The sequence below is a fragment of the Notechis scutatus genome, chromosome 4 (genome assembly GCF_049901735.1).
Source record: "Notechis scutatus isolate UNSWTSFEM ecotype Mainland chromosome 4, rNotScu1.2, whole genome shotgun sequence".
In the NCBI taxonomy this organism is placed as follows: domain Eukaryota; kingdom Metazoa; phylum Chordata; class Lepidosauria; order Squamata; family Elapidae; genus Notechis; species Notechis scutatus.
Genome location: NC_142012.1, coordinates 168,149,031 through 168,174,409, shown reverse-complemented (window position 1 = coordinate 168,174,409; position 25,379 = coordinate 168,149,031). Strand labels below are relative to the sequence as shown.

Below are 25,379 nucleotides of genomic sequence, written 5' to 3'. Positions count from 1 at the left end.
TCCCTTCCTCCGCAATCTCTCCATTGTGTATACTCTCTTTAATCCCTTCCTGCACAATCTCTCCATTGTGTATACTCTCTTTTAATCCCTTCCTCCACAATCTCTCCATTGTATATATTATCTTTTCATCCCTTCCTCCGCAATCTCCATTGTGTATATTCTCTTTTAATCCCTTCCTCCGCAATCTCTCCACTGTATATACTCTCTTTTCATCCCTTCCTCCGCAATCTCTCCATTGTGTATACTCTCTTTTAATCCCTTCCTGCACAATCTCTCCATTGTGTATACTCTCTTTTAATCCCTTCCTCCGCAATCTCTCCATTGTATATATTATCTTTTCATCCCTTCCTCCGCAATCTCCATTGTGTATATTCTCTTTTAATCCCTTCCTCCGCAATCTCTCCACTGTATATACTCTCTTTTCATCCCTTCCTCCGCAATCTCTCCATTGTGTATACTCTCTTTTAATCCCTTCCTGCACAATCTCTCCATTGTGTATACTCTCTTTTAATCCCTTCCTCCGCAATCTCTCCATTGTGTATATTCTCTTTTAATCCCTTCCTCCGCAATCTCTCCACTGTATATACTCTCTTTTCATCCCTTCCTCCGCAATCTCCATTGTGTATATTCTCTTTTCATCCCTTCCTCCGCAATCTCTCCATTGTGTATACTCTCTTTTAATCCCTTCCTCCGCAATCTCTCCATTGTATATATTATCTTTTCATCCCTTCCTCCGCAATCTCCATTGTGTATATTCTCTTTTAATCCCTTCCTCCGCAATCTCTCCATTGTGTATATTCTCTTTTAATCCCTTCCTCCGCAATCTCTCCACTGTATATATTCTGTTTTAATCCTCCGCAATCTCTCCACTGTATATACTCTCTTTTAATCCCTTCCTCCGCAATCTCTCCATTGTGTATATTCTCTTTTAATCCCTTCCTCCGCAATCTCTCCATTGTGTACATTCTCTTTTAATCCCTTCCTCCGCAATCTCTCCATTGTGTATATTCTCTTTTAATCCCTTCCTCCGCAATCTCTCCATTGTGTATATTCTCTTTTCATCTCTTCCTCCGCAATCTCTCCACTGTGTATACTCTCTTTTAATCCCTTCCTCCGCAATCTCTCCGCTCTAGGCAGTAGGATTGGGGGGGGAGGGGAAATACAGGCAAGGCTGACTGGGGAATTGGGGGAGTGGAAGAAGCCCTCCCCTCTTAAAGTCCCCGTGGTTGAATAACGCTACTTTCAAGCCAAACGTGGGCAACTTTGGGCATCCGTGGCCGACCAGGAATAAATCAGAAGAATTGGCCGTGATGCAGAATAAAAACATCAACTCAGCTTCCCTTAGAGAAGCAGGTCAAATTTCCTTTTTTTTTTTTCTTCCTTCCAAAACCGCTGCGCCTTTTTTAGGGTTTAGGTCTCCTGCTTTCCTTACCCCCCACTCCACCCCCAAAAGCAGACCCACCGTTTGCACTGAATCCCCCCACCCTTCTTTTCCCTTTCTGGCCTGAGCTGTCTTTGCAAAACCTCCCCATGTCCTCAGCTCTCCCACCAGGAGGGGGCGGGAGGAAGGATGCTCCAGCGATCAAAGGCCCCTCTGTTTTTTTTTTTTGGGGGGAAGAGCCACAGCTGCCATCTCAAAAGACGAAAAGAAAAAAAAAGGACGGGGGGGAGAGAATTGACCGAATTCCTTTGCAAAGCCAACACTTCCCTTCCTGGAAGGCGTTGGCCTTGGGCTTCTTCTCTGGCCCCATCGGCCACAGCTGTGCATGCACATGGGATGTGTGTGTGGGTGGGTGGGTGGGTGGGCAGGAGTCAGAGGGAGGCGGCCCAGCAGGGCGGGGGGTGTTGGGGGGATACTCACTCCCCCCGGGCAGACTGTCTCGGTCGAAAATGCAGAGCTTGTAGCCGTATTCGTTCTCCAAGACGCCGCGAAGGGTCAGCAGCACGAAGTCCTCTTCTTCCGTATTCCTGGCGTAGGAGACGTAAATGTCGTATTCCTTCCCGTCTGGAGAGAAAGGAGGAGAAGCAGAAAGAAGTGAGGGGCTCTGGGGTCTTCGGGAACTGGGCCGCTGATGAAGTCTCCATCCCTGGGTTGCAAAAGCAGAAACGTCCCCATGGCAGAGTTGGAAGGGGCCTCGGAGGGTCCTCCAGTCCAACCCCGTTGTTCAGAATATGGAAGAGCAGAGTTGGAAGGGACCTTGGAGGTCGTCTAGCCCGACCCGTTGCTCAGAATATAGAATAACAGGGTTGGAAGGGACCTCAGAGGTCTTCTAGTCCAACCCATTTCTCAGAATATAGAATAATGGAAGGGGCCTCGGAGGTCCTCCAGTCCAACCCCGTTGTTCAGAATATGGAAGAGCAGAGTTGGAAGGGACCTTTGAGGTCGTCTAGCCCGACCCGTTGCTCAGAATATAGAATAACAGAGTTGGAAGGGGCCTCGGAGGTCTTCTAGTCCAACCCTTTTCTCAGAATATAGAATAATGGAAGGGGCCTCGGAGGTCCTCCAGTCCAACCCGCTGTTCAGAATATGGAAGACCAGAGTTGGAAGGGACCTTGGAGGTCGTCTAGTCCAACCCATTTCTCAGAATATAGAATAATAGAAGGGGCCTCGGAGGTCCTCCAGTCCAACCCGCTGTTCAGAATATGGAAGACCAGAGTTGGAAGGGGCCTCGGAGGTCTTCTAGTCCAACCCATTTCTCAGAATATAGAATAATAGAAGGGGCCTCGGAGGTCCTCCAGTCCAACCCGCTGTTCAGAATATGGAAGACCAGAGTTGGAAGGGACCTCGGAGGTCTTCTAGTCCAACCCATTTCTCAGAATATAGAATAATGGAAGGGGCCTCGGAGGTCCTCCAGTCCAACCCGCTGTTCAGAATATGGAAGACCAGAGTTGGAAGGGGCCTCGGAGGTCGTCTAGTCCAACCCATTTCTCAGAATATAGAATAATAGAAGGGGCCTCGGAGGTCCTCCAGTCCAACCCGCTGTTCAGAATATGGAAGACCAGAGTTGGAAGGGGCCTCGGAGGTCTTCTAGTCCAACCCATTTCTCAGAATATAGAATAATAGAAGGGGCCTCGGAGGTCCTCCAGTCCAACCCGCTGTTCAGAATATGGAAGACCAGAGTTGGAAGGGACCTTGGAGGTCGTCTAGTCCAACCCATTTCTCAGAATATAGAATAATAGAAGGGGCCTCGGAGGTCCTCCAGTCCAACCCGCTGTTCAGAATATGGAAGACCAGAGTTGGAAGGGGCCTCGGAGGTCTTCTAGTCCAACCCATTTCTCAGAATATAGAATAATGGAAGGGGCCTCGGAGGTCCTCCAGTCCAACCCGCTGTTCAGAATATGGAAGACCAGAGTTGGAAGGGGCCTCGGAGGTCTTCTAGTCCAACCCATTTCTCAGAATATAGAATAATAGAAGGGGCCTCGGAGGTCCTCCAGTCCAAACCGCTGTTCAGAATATGGAAGACCAGAGTTGGAAGGGACCTTGGAGGTCGTCCAGCCCGACCCGTTGCTCAGAATATAGAATAACAGGGTTGGAAGGGACCTCAGAGGTCTTCTAGTCCAACCCATTTCTCAGAATATAGAATAATGGAAGGGACATCGGAGGTCCTCTAATCCAACCCTTCGCTCAAGCAGGACGGCCCTACACCACCTCAGACCCATGGCTGTCTAATCTCTTCTTTAAAATCTTCCAGTTTCTTCCCTGCCAATGAGCGTGAGTTCAAGTCCTGCCTTAGGCCTGAAAGGCAGCTGGGTGACCTTGGGCCAATCAATCAATCTCTCTCTCCCTCTCTCTCCCCAGCCCACCTCACAGGGGTGTCGCAGGGAAAATAGGAGGAGGGAGGAGCATTACTCTGGCTGGGAGAGACAAGGGAGGACGGCAGTGGGCCAAGCACCCGGCCCGCGTGGGAGAGCCAAGGGAGGAAGACGGAGGTCACGGGCAAAGCAGAAGGAGGCCAGGGCTCCCTTACCAAGGACGGTTTCGTCGGTCCCAAAGTGAGCACGGTAGAAGAGGACCATTTCCAGCCAGTAGAAGTGGTAGATGACCGTCAGGAGGACCACCAGCATCACGGTGGCCCCCAGACCACAGGCGAGCTCCACGGTGTATCTCAAAACTGGGGCTGAAGGGGGGAGGAGGAGGAGGAGGAGGAGGGGAGGAAAGGGAGGAAGAGAAGGTATAGAAGAGGAGGAGGAAGGGAGGGAGGAGGAGGAAGTATGCAGGAGAAGTTATGGAGGAGAAGGAGGGGAGGAAAGGGAGGTGGAGGAAGAGAACGTATAGAAGAGGAGAAGGGAGGAGGAAAAGGAGAAGAAAGGGAGGAGGAGGAGAGGAAGAGAAGAGATATGGAGGAGCAGGAGGAGGAGGAGGAGAAGGGGAGGAAAGGGAGGAAGAGAAGGTATAGAAGAGGAGAAGGGAGGAGGAAAAGGAGAAGAAAAGGAGGAGGAGGAGGAGGAGGAGGAGAAGAAAGGGAGGAGGAAGGAGAGGAGGAAGAGATATGGAGGAGCAGGAGGAGGAGGAGGAGAAGGGGAGGAAAGGGAGGAAGAGAAGGTATAGAAGAGGAGGAGGAAGGGAGGGAGGAGGAAGTATGCAGGAGAAGTTATAGAGGAGAAGGAGGGGAGGAAAGGGTGAAGGAGGAGATATGGAAGAGGAGGAGAAGAAGGGGAGTGGAGGAAGAGAAGGTATAGAAGAGGACAAGGAAGGGAGGAGGAGGAAGAGGAGGAGAAGGTATGAAAAGAGGATGAGGAAGAGGAGGAGAAAGTATCGAAAGAGGAGAAGGAGGGGAGCAAGTAGGAGGAGAAGAACAGGAGGAGGTGGAGAGGAGGAGGTATGGAGGAGAATGAGGGGAAGAAAGGGGGAGGAGAATGTATGGAAAGAGGAGAAGGGAGGAGGAGGAGGAGGAGGAGGGAGGAGGAGGAGGAGGAGGAGGAGGAGGAGGAGGAGGAGGAGGAGGAGGAGGAGGAGGAAGAGGAAGAAGAAGAAGAAGAAGAAGAAGAAGAAGAAGAAGAAGAAGAAGAAGAAGAAGAAGAAGAAGAAGAAGAAGAAGAAGAAGAAGAAGAAGAAAGGAAAAGTTTATTATTTTCACAACACACCGAAAATGGCTGTTTCTAGAAGATCAGGAGCCCCCCAGCTATACCTGACTTTTCAAACAAGAAAAAGTTTCCCTGGAGGAAGAACCTGCCCGCAAAGAGTGCATGAATGTTATTATGGGATGGGATGGGAGGAGGAGAGGACACCTAAACTTCTGCTTAAGCCCACCTCACAACCCTCCTGGCTCCCATCCCTTGGGGACCCATTCCTGGAGCCTGTTCCAAAGCCAGGAGCCCCTCATATCTCCTCATCACCTTGAACCCCTGCCAGACCTTCTCCTGCTTCTGAATCCAAACCGACCCTCCTCCCTCCTCCGTTCCTGCTCTGAGGCCCGTAAGGAGAAGGAACTAAACCCAAATGAAGTTCAGAAGCAAGCGAGAAGGTCTGGACTGGCATCCAGCCGGTCCCCTATTCCTGTTCTTTTTTTTTTCTTTCTTTTTTTAAATCAAGCCATCTTTTATTTTATTTATACATTCCCCCCACCCTTCAAATACACAGAGGTGCCTGGGGAAGGGCGCATTGTCGGAGTCACTTGAAATCTACAAGCAGGGGTGGGCTTCAGCCGGTTCGCACTGGTTCAGCCAAACCGGTTGTTCATTTTACATCTGGTTCAGGGAACCGGTAGTTCTGATGACTGGCTGGCCCTGCCCCCACCCTGCCCTCCCCCCCTCCCAGGGGTCCCCAAGCAGCCCGTTTCGGATGCCAGGTAAGGGCACGGCTCGTGTGGAGGCTTCTGATTTGTACGACAAGCCAACAAAAACCCGGCACAAAATTTATTCCTTTAAGTTTGCGGACTTCCCTGAGCAGCGCACAAACCCTTTAAAAACCTCATTCCCCTCCCCCCTCCATTATTCCAAGTGTCCTTATTGCAAATGTGGCCCTGGGTCTCTTGATGGACATATGCCAAAAATAAAATTAAATAAATAAAAAATCCGACGCGGGAAAAAGATTCCCTAACTGGCACTAGCCAGGTATGTTGGCTTTGGATCGCATAATTCATAGCCAACATACAATAGATCGAGAGCAGAGGTCTCATTCTCGCGGCCCGCAGGCCAATTGCGGCCCGCGGGATGATATCCTGTGGCCCCCACTGTGATATGAAAGTATAATATTAGCGTGGCCCGCAGGGGGAATGGACCTCTGAAGGAAGTCCCGCCCGCCGTTCCTCATCGTGGCTGACATTCGATGCTAGGCTAAGCTACACCGACTTCATGCACACAATACGCTTGTCACAACAGTGTGGCGGATGACGAACAGTCCAGTAGCAGTCGCCTTTTTTTTTTGTGGTCGCCATTCCAGTACTTTCTACCATCAACAAATGCCACGATCAAACGCAGAGAAAGGCGACTGCTACTGGGCTGTTCGTCATCCGCCGCGCCGTTGTGATCAGTAGAAGCGGAAATGACGTCACGCGTCGAGATGTTCTCCATGCGTCGCTAGCTGGCTAAACACTTCTATGAATGCAGCCCAGCCTCACCCAGACTCTGCCTCGATTTTGGAAAATCACTGGAGGCTTTCAAAAATAGACTGGACCACCCTTGGACTTGGACGGTATAAGAAACCTGCTTTGAGAAGGGGTCTTGTGGCCTGCCAGTGGTCAGCGGACCGGGTGGCAGAATCGGACAGTGAGGAGGTTGGGGAGGAACCTGGACCGGTCCTGGAGTCTGTCGAAGGCTCTGCGTCAGAGGCAGAGATGGAGCCAGGGCCGCCCGACAGTTATCAGCTGCCTTCGGAGTCGGAGATCAGTGGGGAAGAAGAACAGCTGGAGCCTGTTCCCAGTGTGTGCATGCACAGAGCTGCCAGGAGAAGGGAACAGCAAAGGAACAAGGATCGACTCCGGAGTAAGGGCACAGGTGGACGGTGAATGGCCCCTCCCATGTTGAATAAAGAGGAGCGAAAGGGGAGTGGGGTTTGCAGGAGGCAATTAGTTCAATTCATGAGGGTGAAGATCTGTTCCTGACTCCTTGCCAAGTCATTGCTGCTACAATGTGGCGTTTGGAAGCTATCAGCCTGGCAACTCTCCAAGCCTGATAAGGGTCTGTGATCGTAAATCACCCTTGAAAGGCTGCTGGCCGGGACTTTGCTGGATGTGAATGAGAGGAATTCACATTAGCCTAAGACAAAGGAGTTTTGTGGGGGACAAGGAGTCTGCTTCATGAATTTGGGAAACCTGGGTCAGAACAGTGGTTGGACTAGAAGACCTCCAAGCTCCCTTCCAGTTCTATGAAACCACTGGACAAACCCCGGTTTCCCTTAGGTCTGAACGTGGCTTTCCCCCCCCTTTTTCTCTTCTGAGGAGGCCGGAGAAAGCCAGAGGGCGCTTTGGGGACGTTTGTGGTTCCCCCCAAAAATGGAGAAAGCAAAATCCTCCAGCTTCTCCTTCCCTGAGCAGAGCTGAAAGATTTCCAGAAAAACTGTGTGTGTGTGGGGAGGGGGGCTGCTTGGGTGGGGTGGGGGTGGGTGGGCTTCCTTACGTTTCATCCTCACGACCGCCTGGGCGTGCACGATGCCTCGGTTGTTCTGGGCGAAGCAGGTGAAATTGCGTTTCAAATCCTTCTCCGTTACACGGGGCGCGATCAGCGTCTTTTCGATCTTGGTCCCTCCGATCGATAAGGGAGTCTCCCTAGAGAAGATCCGGGAGAGAAAAGAGACATACACACACACACACACACACACCACTTTAGAGGGCTGTTGTGGTTCTCTGGCAGCAGGTGGGGACAGATGAGGTCTTGGAGAGCGAGGACTCAGGTGAGGGGCCTGTGTGAGATGCAGGGATGGGGCCAGGACCCTCAGGGAGTGGGGTGCTGCCTTCGGAGCTTGTGGAGGCTGGCAGCAGTGAGGAAGAGGACCCCGAGGGCTGCTCAAAGGAAAGAGCAGCTGCAGCAGCACAGGCGACTCGGGAGTAAGGCTGCAAGGTAATGGCCCCTCCCTTAAGGGATAAAAGCCAGCTGAGAAACCGGAGTTCTTTGCAGGAAGCAAAGACGTTTTTGCACTCAAGCCTGGTGGACGTTCGGAGTATCTTGGTTGGTGTTTGGAGACTCTTTGTGTTTGAAATATTTCTTGGCCACTTTATCTAGTGTTCTTGGAAGCCTTGCACCACCTTGGCAAGGCTCCTTCTTATCAGGGACAATTCGTTTTTAATCGCATTTTACTGTGAATGAACGGGATTCACAGAGAAGCCTTAAAAAGGTTTTGCTTTTATCTCTGTTTTGCGTGTGTTTGATCTGAAGGAGGCTTGGGTCAGAACAAGGGCTTGACAGCCGTCTCTAAGAGGTTTACACCATCAGCACAGAAAGAGGGCCGAGAAGAGAGCAACTATGAGGATTAAAAGCCTGGAGACTCAAACGTACACAAAATGGTTGCAGGAACTGGGTTTGGCCAGTCGAGAGAAAAGAAGAACCGGGGGGAACAGGAGAGCAGCATTCAAGGGTGGGGTTCAAAAATCCCAGCAACTGGCTTGCTGCCCGGTTGCCTGGGTGGGTGTGGCCATGGTGGGTAGGGCCTACTGGAACTTCCTGTTTCCGGGTTCTGGTGGGCCTCCAGAGCCCATGTGTCAACTAAAAAAATACTCCTTTGGTCTTTTTAGTTGTCAGCAGAAAGGGAGTGGGGAGAAAAGCAGTGCATTCCTTAAATGCTCCAGATAATTGCTAGACAGCCGGAGCTGTTGGCACACAAGATTATGACCGGAGAGCATGCTTGATGACTCTTGGCTATGGATGTGTCCCATTGGAGAATATACATCCAGGGGGTGGGGGGAAGACCAGGGTCAAGGGGAAATGAATGGTGTGTCTTAGTGTCAGCTGCACCCAGGTAACACCGACATGGTCACTCCTAATAAATCATTTTTTTTTGGATGCGGCTAGAGACTCGTGATTTGAATGGGGGTGGATTGTCAGAATCCTGACACTGGGGGAGGCCGTTTTCACCCTCCCAAAGGTCCAGACGCCCCCACCCCCCCGGGCGTCTGGGAGGGCAAAAACAGCCTTCTCCAGAAGGCCTGTTTTTCCCGCTCCCAGAGCCTCCGCGGAGACTCTGCACTTACGTCCAGGGCTCTTCAAAGTCGACAGCTTTAACACCTGTGGACTTCAACTCCCAGAATTCCTCCTCCTCCAGTCATGTTAGCTCAGGAATTCTGGGAGTTGAAGTCCACAGGTGTTAAAGCTGTCGACTTTGAAGACCCTTGACTTACCTCCCTCGAAAACGGGCCGCGCGGAGACTCCTTAGAAGGGAGGGGAGGGCGGGGCCAGCCAGTCGGTTGAAATACCGATTCAGTGAACTAGATGTAACTTTAACATCCGGTTCGCCCAAACCGGTCCGAACCGGTAGAATCCCACCCCTGGCAGCATTGCAGTATTTGAAGGTCTTCCACAAAGAAGTTATTCTCCAAAGCATCAGAAGACCTTGGGCCAATCACCAGGACACTGTGAGTTCTAGACCCACCTAATGTCAACTCCTAAAATATTTCTCTAGTCTGTTTAGAGTTGCCGACAGAAAGGGAGGGGGGGAGCAGTGCGGCAGCTTGCAAACCGAAAGTGCATTCCATAAATGTTTTCAAAGATGGTTTCTAGGTGACCGAAGTTTCTGCCGGGCAAAATTCTAACTGGAGATCATGATTGATGACTCTGGGTTATGGATGTGTCCCATTGGAGAATATGAATTAGGATTCACCCAGGGGTTGGGGGGAAACCAGGGTCAAGGGTGACAACGAATTAACATGTCTCAGAGGTGGCTACACCCAGGCAATGATGGACATGTTAAGTCCCAATAAATTCTTTTGAAGTTTTGGAAGTTTGGCTCGAGATTAATTATTCAATTGGGGAGTATTGCCTGAATCCTGACAGCTAGCTGACTCTAGCATGAAAGCCAGCTGGGTGACTTTGGGCCAATCACCAGGAGGCTGGGAGTTCTAGTCCCGCCTTAGCCATGAAAGCCAGCTGGGTGACTTTGGGCCAATCACCAGGAGGCTGTGAGTTCTAGTCCCACCTTAGCCATGAAAGCCAGCTGGGTGACTTTGGGCCAATCACCAGGAGGCTGGGAGTTCTAGTCCCACCTTAGCCATGAAAGCCAACTGGGTGACTTTGGGCCAATCACCAGGAGAAGGTGAGTTCTAGTCCCACCTTAGCCATGAAAGCCAGCTGGGTGACTTTGGACCAATCACCAGGAGACGGGGAGTTCTAGTCCCGCTTTAGGCATGAAAGCCAGCTGGGTGACTTTGGGCCAATCACCAGGAGGCTGGGAGTTCTAGTCCCACCTTAGCCATGAAAGCCAGCTGGGTGACTTTGGGCCAATCACCAGGAGACAGTGAGTTCTAGTCCCGCCTTGGGCATGAAAGCCAGCTGGGTGACTTTGGGCCAATCACCAGGAGGCTGTGAGTTCTAGTCCCACCTTAGCCATGAAAGCCAGCTGGGTGACTTTGGGCCAATCACCAGGAGACAGTGAGTTCTAGTCCCGCCTTGGGCATGAAAGCCAGCTGGGTGACTTTGGGCCAATCACCAGGAGAAGGTGAGTTCTAGTCCCGCCTTAGGCATGAAAGCCAGCTGGGTGACTTTGGGCCCAAAGACTCACCCATCTCCCCAGTTTCAGCTGCATTCCCCCCCGCCCCCACTGTCAACCTAGAGAAAGCCGCGGCCTTCCCCTTGGAGTCAAGCAGACAGTCCCGGTCACTTACGTGGTGGACACATTGAACTTGAAGTCGGTGACGTCATCTGAGTGCCTTCCATCAATGGCCCACCAGACCTCCTGGGGAGAGTCCTTCAGGAACGTGAAAGTGACCTCACAATGGAGAAAAAGTTGTTCCCCTGGCACGAGAAAGAACAGGAAGGTTATCTCTCCGCGAACAAAGGAACGAATAAAATGCCACGCCAGAGTTTAAATTGAGTCTTGCCGGGGGAAAAGCGGGAATATGCTGGGAGGAAGCATTTGGAAAAGAGAGAGAGAGGAAGGATCTGTCTGGGAGAAGCAAGCTGATTGAAACCCTGAATCTGCAGAGTGTCAAGCCCAAAATTGTCAATTTCGGGGAGGGAACTCTGGCAGCAGGAGGACCCATCATGCAAGATGCAGACAGCGAAGAAGATGACCCAATGGTAAGCGAAGCTACGGTTTAAAATGGGGGAAAGTACATCCGGTGTTTCACAGTAGTTTGTTAAAGACATTTGTTGATTCTTCATTGAGGCCAGTAGAACATGTAGCCCTGAAGCCTTGGTTCATTGCGGGACATGAACATGATGAAGTTAAGAACATTTTGGGTTCTAGGATTTTCAGGGGGAAGTTACAATATTTAATTTATTGGGAAGGCTATCCAATTTCACAAGCAACTTGGGTAAATGGCTGGAAAGCTCATGCTGATAGATTGGTGGGAAAATTTCCATGAAAAATATCCACACAAGCCCAAGGTGAAGTCTGCGTCAGAGGAGGTTAAAATGCGCATGGTATGATGGTGTTTAACTTAATTTCAATCTTTGTGTATCTTCTATGTCATGGCAGGAGTTTCTTTTCAAACGAGGGAGGGCAGACTGTCAAGCCAGAAATTGACATACGCGTAGCAATGTCAGTTAGGCTTAGTATATATTGTTTTTCTGACTTTCCCTTTGGTGGTTATGTGGGAAGGGTTTTGGGCTTGCCACATTCCTAAGAAGGAAGGAGTGGAGATAGAGTTGTTTAGGCTAGAAGGTCCTCCTTCCCGTGGGAACACGAGCGACCACACTAAGGCCCCTTGACGTGGAGATTTTTGACATCAGGCAACGTTGAATTACTTCTATTAGAGAATGTGACTTTGGGGGGTTATTTCTAACTTTTAATATTGTGGGGTAATTCTGGGTTTTGTTAGATCTGGAATTACGACGACTTTGCCAATTTGATGCTTCCCTAAATACAATAAATTGTTTTGGAAGATGAACTTTGCTTTTTTTCTTTTTAAATGGATTTCATCGCTTGGAAACTTGACATAGAGGCAGGAAAGACCACCCTATCGTGCCTCAGCATATAACTTTTATATACTGTTGTTGCTCTCTAGCCCCAGCTAGTGGCCGGAGAGACAAACACCAAATATATTGTTTGAAGCTGACCCACCCCTTTACCCATCAGCCCACCCTCTCAAAACAAGTGCATGCTGGGAAGCCAGACTCCATTTCCTTTAGCATTTGGAGAAAGCAGAAGCACAACAAAGAATCCATCTTAATCTGTGGCACATGGTTATCCAAGGACAAAGCCACATCCCAGGCACAGAGCATGGCTGGTGAGATTTAAATTGCTTGCAATTTATTAATTGTTCTATTCAGCAGTAAGTTCATCCTGTCTATTTTGTATGTATCCCTGTTTCCCCCCAGTTTCACCATATCCTGTTCTTTCAATAAAGCATCCAGTGTTTTATTGGAGGATAGGTCGAACTGCACGCAGTCTAACGTGTAGTGAGGACAGAACACACACACACTGCCTTGCAATCCAGCTTTATAAGGCAGAGGCTGACCCGGAGAGCAAGGAAATGGTACAGGATCTCCTGCTTGAGCAGAGGGTCAGACTAGAAGACCTCCAGGGTCCCTTCCAGCTCAATTCTGAACTGAAATTGAATTGAATTTGGATCTGATGAACAAGTGGTCACAACGGGACCATTACCTGGCTTGAGTTCATAGGTGATCCACTTTGTTGGGGAAATGATCACAGGAGGCGTTGATTTTTCGGGTGATCCTACAAACCAAGTTTTAAAAAAAAAAAGTCAGCAAAGAGGTATGTGGAATTCATTTCTTTCTGTGGAATCCATTACCTGCTTTCCTACCTTGGCAGCCTGAAGATGGGTAGGCTTCACCTCCCAGAATTCCCTGTGTCAACTCATAAAATATTTCTATGGTCTTTTTAGAGTGGCCAGCAGAAAGGGAGGGGGGGAAAGGGGTTTGAAAGAGCAGTGCGGCAGCTTTGAAACAGAAACTGCATTCCATACATAGTTTTTCAAAGATAGTAACTAGGTGACTGAAGTTTCTGCCGTGCAAAATTCTAACTGGAGAGCATGATCGATGACTCTGGGCTATGGATGCGTCCCATTGGAGAATATGAATTAGGATACACCCAGGGGGCTGGGGGAAAACCAGGGTCAAGGGTGACAAGGAATGATGTGTCTCTCAGAGTCAGCTGCAGCCATGCAGTGCCGGCATGTTTACTCCTAATAAATCCTTTGGAAGTTTTGGAAGTTTGGCTCGAGACTCGTGATTTAAATGGGGGTGAAGTGCCAGAATCCGGACACCCTGGCACTCATGCATTCCCTTTTGACGTGTATACTCATTTTTGGCTTGCTTATTCTCTTGTAATCCCTTCCTCTGCAATCTCTCCACTCTATGGGGTGGTTTTTTCCCCGTCAGGTGCTTTGCATTCTTTCTTCTCCGCTACCATTCTTTTCTTCTTGGCTATTTCTTCTCTTTCATACCTCCAACCCTTCCTCTCTCTTCCCTGGACTGCGCTGTCACTCATCCTCAACATCTGTCTGGAAGGGCTTTGAACTCTGGACCTCTCCCTCCCCACCTCCCCGATTTCCTTCTATATTTTCATCTTTAGGACAGTGTGTCCCTCATGCTTAGTGGCTGGAAGGTGGGTCAGCTGCCAGAATCTCTCGCCCACCGTGTGAGAGTCCACTTCTGCAACAGAGTGGACAATGCCTGGAATGCTCTACCCAACTCAATTGCTCCAGCCTCAACCCCTCAACCTCAAACTATCTACCGTGGACCTCACCCCATTCCTAAGAGGTCCTTAAAGGGGGCGTGCATAAGCCCACCAGCGTGCCTACCATCCCTGTCTTACTGTCCCCATTTATCTGTATTTATTTCCCTTGTTCAGGTTTATGTTCATACCTACGCTTCTCTTGTACGTGTTTGACAAACAAATAAAATAAACAAAAATAAATCAATAAATAAAAATGTGTGAACTTCATCACCCAGAATTCTCTGGCACAAATTGCATTCCCTTTTGGTGTTATCCCCATTGTGGCCTGCTTACTCTCTTATCATCCCTTCCTCTGCATCCCTCTGTTCTAGGTCACCAACCTTTTGGACCTCAGGGACCACCAAACTCATCATTTTAAATCCCGCGGACCTGAGACCCTGGGAAAATCCCCCAAAAAGTCTTTAGGAAAATCCCCCACCCTGTTTTCCTACCGACCGATCGTTCTTTATTTGGGATCGCAGGATACCGTCTCCAGCTCCGTTCTCAGGAGGAGAGAGAGAGAGAGAGGGAGAGACTTTTGGCTTCATGCAAGGAAAGCAGCAGAAGCCGCAGAAGTCTTTTTTCTCTCCCCAACTTCACCAGAAATGAGTCTTTGCCGGCGCAGCCTCTTGGAGCAGGAGGCCTTGCAGGGTCCCAGAGACTCATTTCTGGCGGAGTTTGGGGAGAGAAAAAGACTTTGGCTGCTTTTCTTGCCTGCAGCCAAAAGCAGAAGGAGAAAGAAGCGGAAAGAAGCAGCCAGGTGGCCAGGCCAGGCACGTGGGGCAAGTGGGGCAAATTCCCCTCCTCCATCCTTTCCCCCCTCCCCTCACTACCTCCTGTTGTTCTCAATGCAAGCGATGCAAGCCTTGTGTTCCCACGGGCCATGTGGGCGGTGCAGCCTTGTGTTCCCGCGCAGCCTGGATTAATTACTTTGGGGGGGACATTTCTCTGTGGACCACCAAAATTTTCCCACGGACCACCAGTGATCCCCGGCCCACTGGTTGGTGACCCCTGCTCTAGAGGATAGGAGAGGGGAAAAAAACAAAAACCCAGGCATGGCCAGTTAGGGAATTGTGGGAATGGAAGCCCACCCATCTTCAAGCAGCCAATCTTGAGAAACACTGCAGTGGTTGAACACATCTGGATACTGGAAGGGTTAAAAGATGGGATATATATCTTTTCCTATCTCCGTTCACTGTATTTTGGAGGCATCCATATCTTCAGACTGAACTTTAGGAATTGTAGTCACAGATAAGAAACCTTACACCTCAACTGATTCACCTCTGGAAGGACCATGTCCAGCCACATTCTCCTTCCTTGGCACCTTCTCAGCACCAATAACCTTCTACACAACCGTAGTCACCTTCCTTCCTTTCACACATCCCCTCCCACTTGTGACTGAATGACTGTAACTTTGCCGCTTGTATCCTGGACTGTTTCCCAGTATGATTTGATTGCTTATTGTACCATATGACTATTATTAAGTGTTGTCCCTGATGATTCTTGACTCTTGACGAATGTCTCTTTTCTTTGATGGACACTGAGAGCATTTGCACCAAAGACAAATTCCTTGTGTGTCCAATCACACTTGGCCAATAAAGAATTCTCTTCTATTTTCTCTTCTATTTTCTCTTCTATTTTCTCTTCTATTTTCTCTTCTCTTCTCTTCTCTTCTCTTCTCTTCTCTTCTCTTCTCTTCTCTTCTTTCTCTTCTCTTCTACATCCCAGTATTCTATTCTATTCTATTCTATTCTATTCTATTCTATTCTATTCTATTCTATTCCTATTTCTGTTCTGTTCCGTTCCATTCCATTCCATTCTAGTCCATTCCTTTCTATTCTATTCCATTCCTATTTCTATTCTATTTCTATTTCTATTTCTATTTCTATTTCTATTTCTATTCTATTCTATTCTATTCTATTCTATTCTATTCTATTCTATTCTATTCTATTCTATTCTACTCTACTCTACTCTATTCTATTTGTATTTCTATGCTATTCTCCACAACACAACTCCAAAGAGGATAAGAACTGCCCGAAACTCCGAGGTTGCTCCAGATGGTACATCTTTGCTACTACGGGGAACCTACTAGGTGTAGAAAAATCAAAGCGGGGTCCCCAGCCCCTCGGTGGAACGTCAGACGTCTCATTTCCTAAGGCTGCGGCTTCTCTGCCAGCTCTTTTATTGGCCAATTGGAACCCAACGGGCAGAGAAGGGAGAGGAGGGCCTGGGGGAAGAGCGAGGCCAACCGTTACCAAAGAGATGAGAAGGGAAAAAGTAGATGAAGTCTGGGAACATGCGTGCAAAATGTCTCAGACAAGACGCCCCTGTAATTCATGCGGTTTTAAAAATAATATTTTTTTAAAAAAAAACACACACAACCACCCTCATTTTGCAAGCATTCCTACATAAGGGGGCTGGATTGGCATATCCGGGCTGAGCTTTTTCAAGTGCTAACTATTTCTGCAGGGCAGCTTAGCAACCAGCCCCCGAAGGATGCAAAGCTGCCACGACACACCCCCCCCTCCCCAGATGCCAGCATAATTTTATTTTTATTCTTTTTTCCTGCCAGCTTGGGGAGGCTTCAGATGTGAAGGAGCTGCTGAAGGGCACCGGATTTGGGGAAGCAGGCCGAGAGGCTGGCGAGAAAGGCTTAGGATCGAATCTCGAAAAGGTTGGAAAGTAGAAGGAAGGGACACTGAGGTTTCGCCAGGTGCGTTTCGGGGGAGGGACTCACAATGGATTGTGTTTCTGAAAAAAAAACAAAGCTAAGGGATCTAACCACCCATCAGGATAACAAGGTCCCTGTTGCTGAGCCTGTCTGCTTTGCCCAGATGAAGGGAAAGTTTAATTCCAACTCCCAGGACAAGCCAGGAGCCTCCAAACTTAGCAACATTGAGACTTATGGACTTCAACTCCAGATGTGATACCCAACACACATCCTCACGGTCTGTAGGGATTCGAATCCAGGTCATGGTGGTCCCAAAGGTGCTTTTTTTTTTTTTTTTCCAAGAGGCAACTGGACTTTCTTGTTTTTCTTTTGAAGATGTTTTGCTCCTCATCCCAGAAGCTTCTTCAGCTCTGATCGGACGGTGGGGAAGGGAAGGAGTTTTACTCCTTGCAGACAGCTGGTCATTTGCATCCTTTTTAGAGGGTCCTTGAGGCCACTTGGAGGCCTCAGGGTCACCTGGGTGGTGCAAATGGTTCCTGTAGTCTGCCATTTTCCCCCCCCTCTGGATATCCGTTCCTACTCCCACCCCATTCCAAGGGTGTCCATCCCAAATTGTTATCCCTAAAAGGAGGACCTGGATAAACCTCCAAGTGGCCTCAACGACCCTCTAAATAAAACAAGGGTCTTCACACTTGGCAAGTTTAAGACTGGTGGACTTCAACTCCCAGAATTCCTGAGCTAACATGACTGGAGGAGGAGGAATTCTGGGAGTTGAAGTCCACAAGTCTTAAAGTTGCCAAGGTTGGACACCCCTGCTCTAAATAAAACAAGGGTCTTCACACTTGGCAAGTTTAAGACTGGTGGACTTCAACTCCCAGAATTCCTGAGCTAACATGACTGGAGGAGGAGGAATTATGGGAGTTGAAGTCCACAAGTCTTCGAGCTGTCAAGTTGGAAGACCCCTGCTCTAAAAGAATGCAAATGACCAGCTGTCTTCAAGGAATATAAATCCTTCCATTCAGTGGTGGGAATTAATTTTTTTTTTTTACTCCCAGTTCTGTGGGGGTGGCTTGGTGGGCGTGGCAGGGGAAGGAGACTGTAAAATCTCCGGTCAGAGGTGGGATTTGCCGGTTCTCTGAACTACTCAAAATTTCCGCTACCGGTTCTCCAGAACGGGTCAGAACCTGCTGAGTACCCTCCTCTGCTTCCATTCCCCACTGAAGAGCTGTCAGAGTATATTCATGAACTGGAATAGAGCTTGGTAACAAGGTCAGCCAATGAATAGGCATAGCAACTAAGTCAGGCAATGAGGACTGTTTGGAAACTGAAACTAGAATTAGCCTAGGCGTGGCTCTATATATGAAGCTCTGCAACTCTGCAGCTATGTTGAGCTCTGAGTCTGTCTATTGAAAATGAAACGGCTTCTCTCCTCTTGCTTGCCTGCTGAACTAAAGTAAAAGAGAAACTAGCTTGCTTGCCTGCGGAAGACTGGAGCTCTGCTCTGCTCTGCACTTGCGACATGTTTCTGTCTGAGTGAAGGGAATAGTAATCATAAATAAAGAAATGCAGTAAAATATATTATAGCATTAAGTAGAGAGCTACTCTATAGGCCTTTGTTTTCTTGTATGTGTAGAAGTATTTCTGTTAAGCATTTATCACTCTACAGGCATTTCTTATCTTGCTGTTGTAAACAAGATTTCCTTAACCTTTCACTTGTTGCCAGAAAGACTTTTGTCTTTTGCAGGAAGGATGAAAATCTAAGTTAGAGAGTTTTAGAATAGAATAGAATAGAATAGAATAGAATAGAATAGAATAGAATAGAATAAGGAATAGAATAGAATAGAATAGAATAGAATAGAATAGAATAGAATAGAATAAGGAATAGAATAGAATAGAACAGAATAGAATAGAATAGAATAGAATAGAATAGAATAGAATAGAATAGAATAGAAAATGGAATAGAATAGAATAGAATAGAATAGAATAGAATAGAATAGAATAGAATAGAATAGAAAATGGAATAGAATAGAATAGAAAATGAATAGAATAGAATAGAATAGAATAGAATAGAACAGAATAGAATAAGGAATAGAATAGAATAGAATAAGGAATAGAATAGAATAGAATAGAATAGAATAGAATAGAATAGAATAGAATAGAAAATGGAATAGAATAGAATAGAAAATGAATAGAATAGAATAGAATAGAATAGAATAGAATAGAATAGAATAAGGAATAGAATAGAATAGAATAGAAAATGGAATAGAATAGAATAGAAAATGAATAGAATAGAATAGAATAGAATAGAATAGAATAGAATAGAATAGAATAGAATAGAATAAGGAATAGAATAGAATAGAATAGAATAGAATAGAATAGAAAATAGAATAGAATTCTTTTATTGGCCAAGGTGATTGGACACACAAGGAATTTGTCTTGGCATAAACACTCTCAGTATACATAAAAGAAAAGAGACATTCGTCAAGAGTCGAGAATCATCAGGTACAGCACTTAATGATAGTCATAAGGTACAATAAGCCATCCAATCATACTAGGAAACAGTCAACAAAAATCGTAAGGATACAAGCGACCAAGTTACAGTCCTACAGTCACAAGCGGGAGGGGATGGGCGATAAGGAGTGATGAAAAGATGGACACTAATAGTAGTGCAGACTTTGTAAATAGTTGGAGAGTGTTGAGGGAATTATTTGTTTGATGGCATTGGGGAAAAAACTCCCCTTGTGTCTAGTTGTTCTGGTGTGCAGGGCTCTATAGCGTCATTTTGAGGGAAGGAGTTGACACAGTTTATGTCCGGGATGTGAGGGGTCTGCAGATATTTTCACAGCCCTCTTTTTGACTTGTGCAAGTATACAGGTCCTCGATGGAAGGCAGGTTGGTGGTAATTGTTTTTTTTACAATGCAGTTACTCTACTTGTAAGGATCTTAAAGGTATACGAAGACTCTACTTGCTCTCTACGCTTTGTAGCCTTCCTCTCATATCTATCTTGTGTGTATGTGAGGATGGGTCTTACCCTAACCTTATGGATCAATTAAAGTTAGATTTTGTTCTTCAAAGCCTCTGCTTAAGTTCCCTTTTTGGCACATGGTGGTCTTAATTTATAGCCGGACTTCACAATGTAAAAGTATGCATACCATCACGAAAGCATTTGTAATGAATGGAAATGAGGTTGTATAGAAGAAAATTTGTTGAATAAAAATTATTTTAAAAAAGAAAGTCATGCATTATAGAGTTCCGAGAGTTGAAGTCCTCATATCTTCAAAGGGGCGGAGACACCCACCCACCCCCTGCCCGCAACTCTCCTTACCTACGACCTTGACTCTCATCGTCCGTGTCAGGGAGAAATCCCGGCCATTTTCCCGGTAACTCGCCACGCAGGTGTACTCGCCCTCATACGCGGTTTCGACAATGGCAAAAGTGAGGTTGAGCCCATTGGGGATCCGATCAGGATACTCATATTTCATCAGGTGGCACTCCTGGAATGGGGAGAGGGTGGCAAACTGGTGTCACAGGAGGGTGGACCTTTTCAGAGGGGTGGCTGGCTAGAAAACCGAAGCCACGCCCTGGATCTCCTGGGATGGAGTTCAGACAACCAGGTGAAGCAGGTTCGGTTAGGGGTCGCCAACCTTTTGGACCTCCGGGACCACCAAACTCATCATTTTAAATCCCGTGGACCAGAGACCCTGGGAAAATCCCAAAAAGTCTGCAGGAAAATCCCCACCCCGTTTACCTACCGATCGATCCTTCTTTATTCAGGATCACAGGATACCGTCTCCAGCTCCGCTCAGGGAGAGACTTTGCTTCATGCAAGTAGCAGCAGAGTCTTTCTTTTCTCCCAACTCCACCAGAAATGAGTCTTTGCAGCACAGCCTCTTGGAGCAGGAGGCCTTGCAGGGTCCCAAAGACTCATTTCTGGCGGAGTTTGGAGGAGAAAAAGAAAGACTTCTGCTGCTTTCCTTGCATGCAGCCAAAAGCAGAAGGAGAAAGAAGCAACCCAGTGGCCAGGCCAGGCATATGGGGTGAGTGGGGCAATTCCCCCTGCCCTTTCCCCCTCCCCTCACTGCCTCCTGTTGTTCGCAATGCAAGCGACGCAAGCCTTGTGCTCCCGCGGGCCATGTGGGCAGCACAGCCTTGTGTTCCTGCGCAGCCTGGATTATTTGCTTTGGGGGGGACATTTCTCTGCGGACCACCAAAATTCTCTCACAGAGCACCAGTGGTCCCCGGCCCACTGGATGGCGACCCCTGGGCTAGAAGGAGGCGTGAAACTAGGCAGGGCTTCCAGATCCGAGCAATGACACAACTGTGTAAAAAAACATATTACAGGTCGTCCTCAGTTTATGACAACTTAGCCCCAGATTTCCCATTGCTAAGCAAGCCAGTTGTCTCGCTTAACAACGGTCTCATCAGCAACAACCCCTTGCTTAGCCACTTGACTCCTGGTCCCAGTTGTGCGGCAAGTCAAAGGGTCCCTGTTTGGAATATAAATAAAGAAAGAAGAATATTTCTGGCAGCTGAGCAGAGCCAAACCGTTCCTTCCCTGTGCTGCCTTTCCCGACATTTTTAATGAGAAAAGGAACAGGGGGGAAGAGAGACGCCTGCACATCACCTCCTCCAAGGTTCACCTTGTGTGTTGAATAACAAAATAACAAAGTTGGAAGGCACTTTGGAGATTAAATCAGAATTGAGTTGGAGGGGACCTTGGAGGTCTTCTAGTCCAGCCCCCTGCCCAAGCAGGATTTCCTATACCATTTCAGACAAGGGACCATCCAGTCTCTTTTTAAAAGCCTCCAGTCATGAAGCGCCCAGAACTTCTGGAGGCAAGTTGTTCCACTGGTTAATTGTCCTCACTTTTAGGAAGTTTCTCCTTAATTCCAGGTTGCTTCTCTCCTTGATTAGTTTCCATCCTTTGCTTCTCGTCTTGCCTTCTGGTGCTTTGGAAAATAAACTGTGGCGGCCCCTCAAATACCGGAATGGTGCTATCTGGTCCCCCCCAGTCCTTCTTTTCTCTCCCAAATCCTGCAACCGTGCTTCATGTGTTTTAGTCTGCAGGCCTTTGATCCTCTTAGTTGCTCTTCTCTGCACTTCTTCCAAAGTCTCAACCTCTTTTTCGTAATGTGGTGACCAAAATTGCAGTATTTCAGGTGTGGTCTTCATGTGATCTTGATTCTAGGCCTCTGTTTCTACAACCCTGGATTGTATTATCGTTTTTTTGGCTGCTGGCTCATGTTTAAGGGATGTTGTTGAGCCAGGTTTCTCCTAATCTGTACTTGTCCCTTTGGTTCTTCCTGCCCAGGTGGCTTTTCTCCGCATTAAATTTCGTTTTGTTGAAAAGGGTTCTGTTAACGATTGCCAAATATGGTGGGAATAATAAAGCCCCCTCAGTGGCTGAAGCTTTGGACAGCACCGGCTACAAAAGCAGGCAGCAGCCGTGGCTGAGCAGCTTTTTCTTAATTGGACAATAAATAGAGTTTACCTGTTTCTGCCGCGTCCTGCCTCTTATTCCCGCGGACGCATTTAACACGGGCAACGAGGATGGGGTCCTGAGCTGCGGAGAGAACAAAAGACACCTCGTGGGTTTCGGATGCCATTTTACCGGCCATCGCAGTGATCACGACCTCGCCGACCAACATGGCTCAACGCTCAACCAGCCTGGCATACCGCCCGATGTCGATCCCCTACGACCCGGCAAAGGAGAAATGGTCCTCATACACAGGCCAATTCGATCTACGCCTGGAAGTCAACGGACTCGGAGCAGCCCCCGATGCACAAAAAAAAAGGCATCGTTCCTAACCTACCGTGACAAGGAAATCTACGAAATGGCAGATGACCTAGTGGCGGAAGACCTGCGGAGCGTATCCTGGGACGAACTTCAACGGGCACTCAAGGGGCATTACGCCCCCTCTCCCTCCAACCTGGCAAGCTGGTAAGACTTTTACAGCCATAGCCAGAGAGAGAGACGATCAACTCATTCGTGGCCGACTTGCGGAAGATAGCAAAAAACTGCAGGTTCACAGACACCGAAGGAATGATCCGAGACCAAATCATAAAAAGCTACAGACCTGGCCCTACAAAAGAAACTCTCGGCCCGGGAGGATGTCTCCTTCAAAGAAGCCATCGATGAGGCACGAGCCGCAGACTCCTCTGACAACTCGGCAGCACGGATCCGAGGGACGGGCAGGATCCATGCCACCGAGACGGATTGAAACCCTAACCGCAACGACTCCGCCTCAGAAGCAAGCGAGGGCGAAGATGAGGAAGTGCACAAGGTGAAGTCCGGTAAGCCAGATGGGAAACCGAGAAATAAAGAGTTGCGGGGGTTGTGGAGGCCATCATCACTGCTCGGCATGCCGTTTTAAAGACACTATTTGCCGAAGATGTGAGCGCAGAGGCCACATCGCAGAGGAATGCCAAGCGATCCAACCGACCAACAAGGCATCATCACCCATGAGGCAAGATGGCTGCCAAGGGGGAGGGCGGAAGGCCCCTGGTGGGAAATTCAGAAGGAGAGATGACGCCCGGGAAGAAGAAGCACCCTTCGCTTTCGTTGGCTACGCCCAGACCCAGGTGAGACACGCCGATGCCTACGAGGCCAACAAAGTAAAGGACACAGTGTCCATTGAGGGCAAGCCCTGCCGGATGGAAGTGGACTCGGGGTCCTACATATCCATGATATTATGGGACACCTTCAAAAGACTCCAACCCGACTCCCAGTGGCACTTCCATCGACGATGGATCAGAGACCGCGATCGTGCGCGGCTTTGATCCATGTTAACCTTGTTGGAAGGGTCCCTACGGGACCAGAGTCATCTGATCCACCTTGGAGGGGTGGGGGAAGAGGGGTAGACTGCCATCTGGGTCAAGGGGAGCCGCATCTCCCCTCCCTAGTTAGGTATTACTCCCGTGGAAGACAGGGATAAACAGCAGTCTAAGATGGCTGCCCTGAAGACAGAAAGCTGCCGGGACCAAAGTGTGCGCTGGAGCGGTGAAGTGATGTAACCAGATAAAAGAACTTGATTTCTTCTTAACAAACCCAAGAAGTAGAAAGAGAGAGCCCTTGCTTAAGAGTATCACAGCAGCGAACAGAAAATAAGAGGAAAAGACAAGGTTTTGGAGTATAAAAAGCTACAACAAAATTAGAGACTAAATTTTGAATAATATGTATAATATGGCATTAATTAGGCATTGAACAAAATTCTGGACTTGCCTGGAATTGACTATTTTTAAGGAAGTTAATCATGGATAATTAAAAAGAGAAAAGAAAAGAACTTTGAAAAGTGGAAAGTGATACAGAGTGCCATCAATTGGTTAAAGACTTTTTTCCTACAGAATTTTATGGAAATTTACTGGTCTTATAATTGTTATGAAATAAAAGACAAATAAAATAATAAGAACCCCAGAAACTTAAAAAAAGGGGGAGAAATAAGAGGATGTATAAATGTAATTTCCTGGGACTGTTGGGTGTTGATTTTGACAAAGAGACAGAAAAATTAATAAAGGAAACAAAGAGACAGAAAAATTAATAAAGGAAACAAAGATAAAAGGAGACTTTTGGCAAGGATTACAACAAAAGACTTTGAATATCAATAACTTAACTGATTATAAAAAATGGAAGAAATAAGCAAAGACTAAGTTGGAATTGCAAATTATAAGAGGAATTGTAAGAGCTGAAAGAAAGAAGGGAAATATTGGACATACTGGCAAAGAAAATAATGGCGATGGTAGAAGAACAAAGACATTTCAGTGAAGCGGAGTTAAAGGAAGAAGAAAGTGACTCAGATAGACATGGAGAACAAGAGATACTGCCAAAAGACACGAAAGGAACTAAAATTATGACACTGATGACAGAGTTAATAAATAAAAGAGAAAATGCTCCCAGGATTAAACAGAAGAAGAAGAAATTCTACAAGGAGAAACTTCAAAAAAGAGAACAGGAAAGGGGTGGGAGAAGAAGGGCAAAATACTGGAAGGAAAAAAGAAGGAAGACCAGGGAAATTTAGAAAAGGGAAAGCTCGCTAAAATTAAAAGAAATAATAAAGCCGAAAAATTTAGAGATAAGGGTTAGGGATTCTAACCCTTATATCACATGGGGATATCACATGGAATATATATTGGTATTTAGTCTAAAACTTGCTGGGGCTTTGGAGAATAGGTTGACCCCAGGGGTGGGATTCAATTTTTTTAACAACCGGTCTTTCTTTCTTTCTTTCTTTCTTTCTTTCTTTCTTTCTTTCTTTCTTTCTTTCTTTCTTTCTTTCTTTCTTTCTTTCTTCTTTCTTTCTTTCCCTTTCTTTCTTTTCTTTCTTTCTTTCTTTCTTTCTTTCTTTCTTTCTTTCTTTTCTTTCATTCATTCTTTCTCCCTTCCCACCCTTTCTTTCCTCCCTCCCTCTTTCTTTCTTTCTTTCTTTCTTTCTTTCTTTCTTTCTTTCTTTCTTTCTTTCTTTCTTTCTTTCTTTCTTTCTTTCTTTCTCCTTTCCTCCCTTTCTTTCTTTCTCCCTTCCCTCTCTCCCTTTCTTTCTTTCCTTTCTCTTTTTCTTTCTTCCCCTCCCTTTCTTTCTTTCTTTCTTTCTTTCTTTCTTTCTTTCTTTCTTTCTTTCTTTCTTTCTTTCTTTCTTTCTTTTTTCCTTCCTTCCTTCCTTCCTTCCTTCCTTCCTTCCTTCCTTCCTTCCTTCCTTCCTTCCTTCTTTCCTTCCTTCCTTCCTTCCTTCCTTCCTTCCTTCCTTCCTTCCTTCCTTCCATCTTGCTTGCTTTCTCCCTTCCCTCCCTCTCTTTCTTTCCTTCTTTCTTTCCTTCTTTCTTTCTTTCTTTCTTTCTTTCTTTCTTTCTTTCTTTCTTTCTTTCTTTCTTTCTTTCTTTCTTTCTTTCTTTCTTTCTTTCTTTCTTTCTTTCTTTCTTTCTTTCTCCCTTCCCTCCCTCTTTCTCAG

The 25,379-nt window shown here is 47.2% G+C and overlaps 1 protein-coding gene across 6 annotated transcripts in view; it reads right to left on the bottom strand.

Moving 5' to 3' along the window:
* IL1RAP (interleukin 1 receptor accessory protein) overlaps positions 1–25,379 on the bottom strand; it is a 117,358-nt gene that overhangs the window by 21,239 nt on the left and 70,740 nt on the right. For 3 of the 6 annotated variants that reach the window (XM_087965623.1, XM_087965625.1, XM_087965620.1), the window contains 7 exons: positions 21,932–22,003; positions 19,766–19,934; positions 12,695–12,766; positions 10,752–10,881; positions 7,558–7,706; positions 3,969–4,118; positions 1,862–2,005 (listed from right to left, as the gene is read on the bottom strand). In XM_087965623.1, coding sequence (XP_087821749.1) covers positions 1,862–2,005; positions 3,969–4,118; positions 7,558–7,706; positions 10,752–10,881; positions 12,695–12,766; positions 19,766–19,934; positions 21,932–22,003 — 886 coding nt within the window. The remainder of the gene's footprint in view (positions 1–1,861; positions 2,006–3,968; positions 4,119–7,557; positions 7,707–10,751; positions 10,882–12,694; positions 12,767–19,765; positions 19,935–21,931; positions 22,004–25,379) is intronic. The other 3 variants (XM_087965621.1, XM_087965624.1, XM_087965622.1) reach the window with 2 other exon arrangements.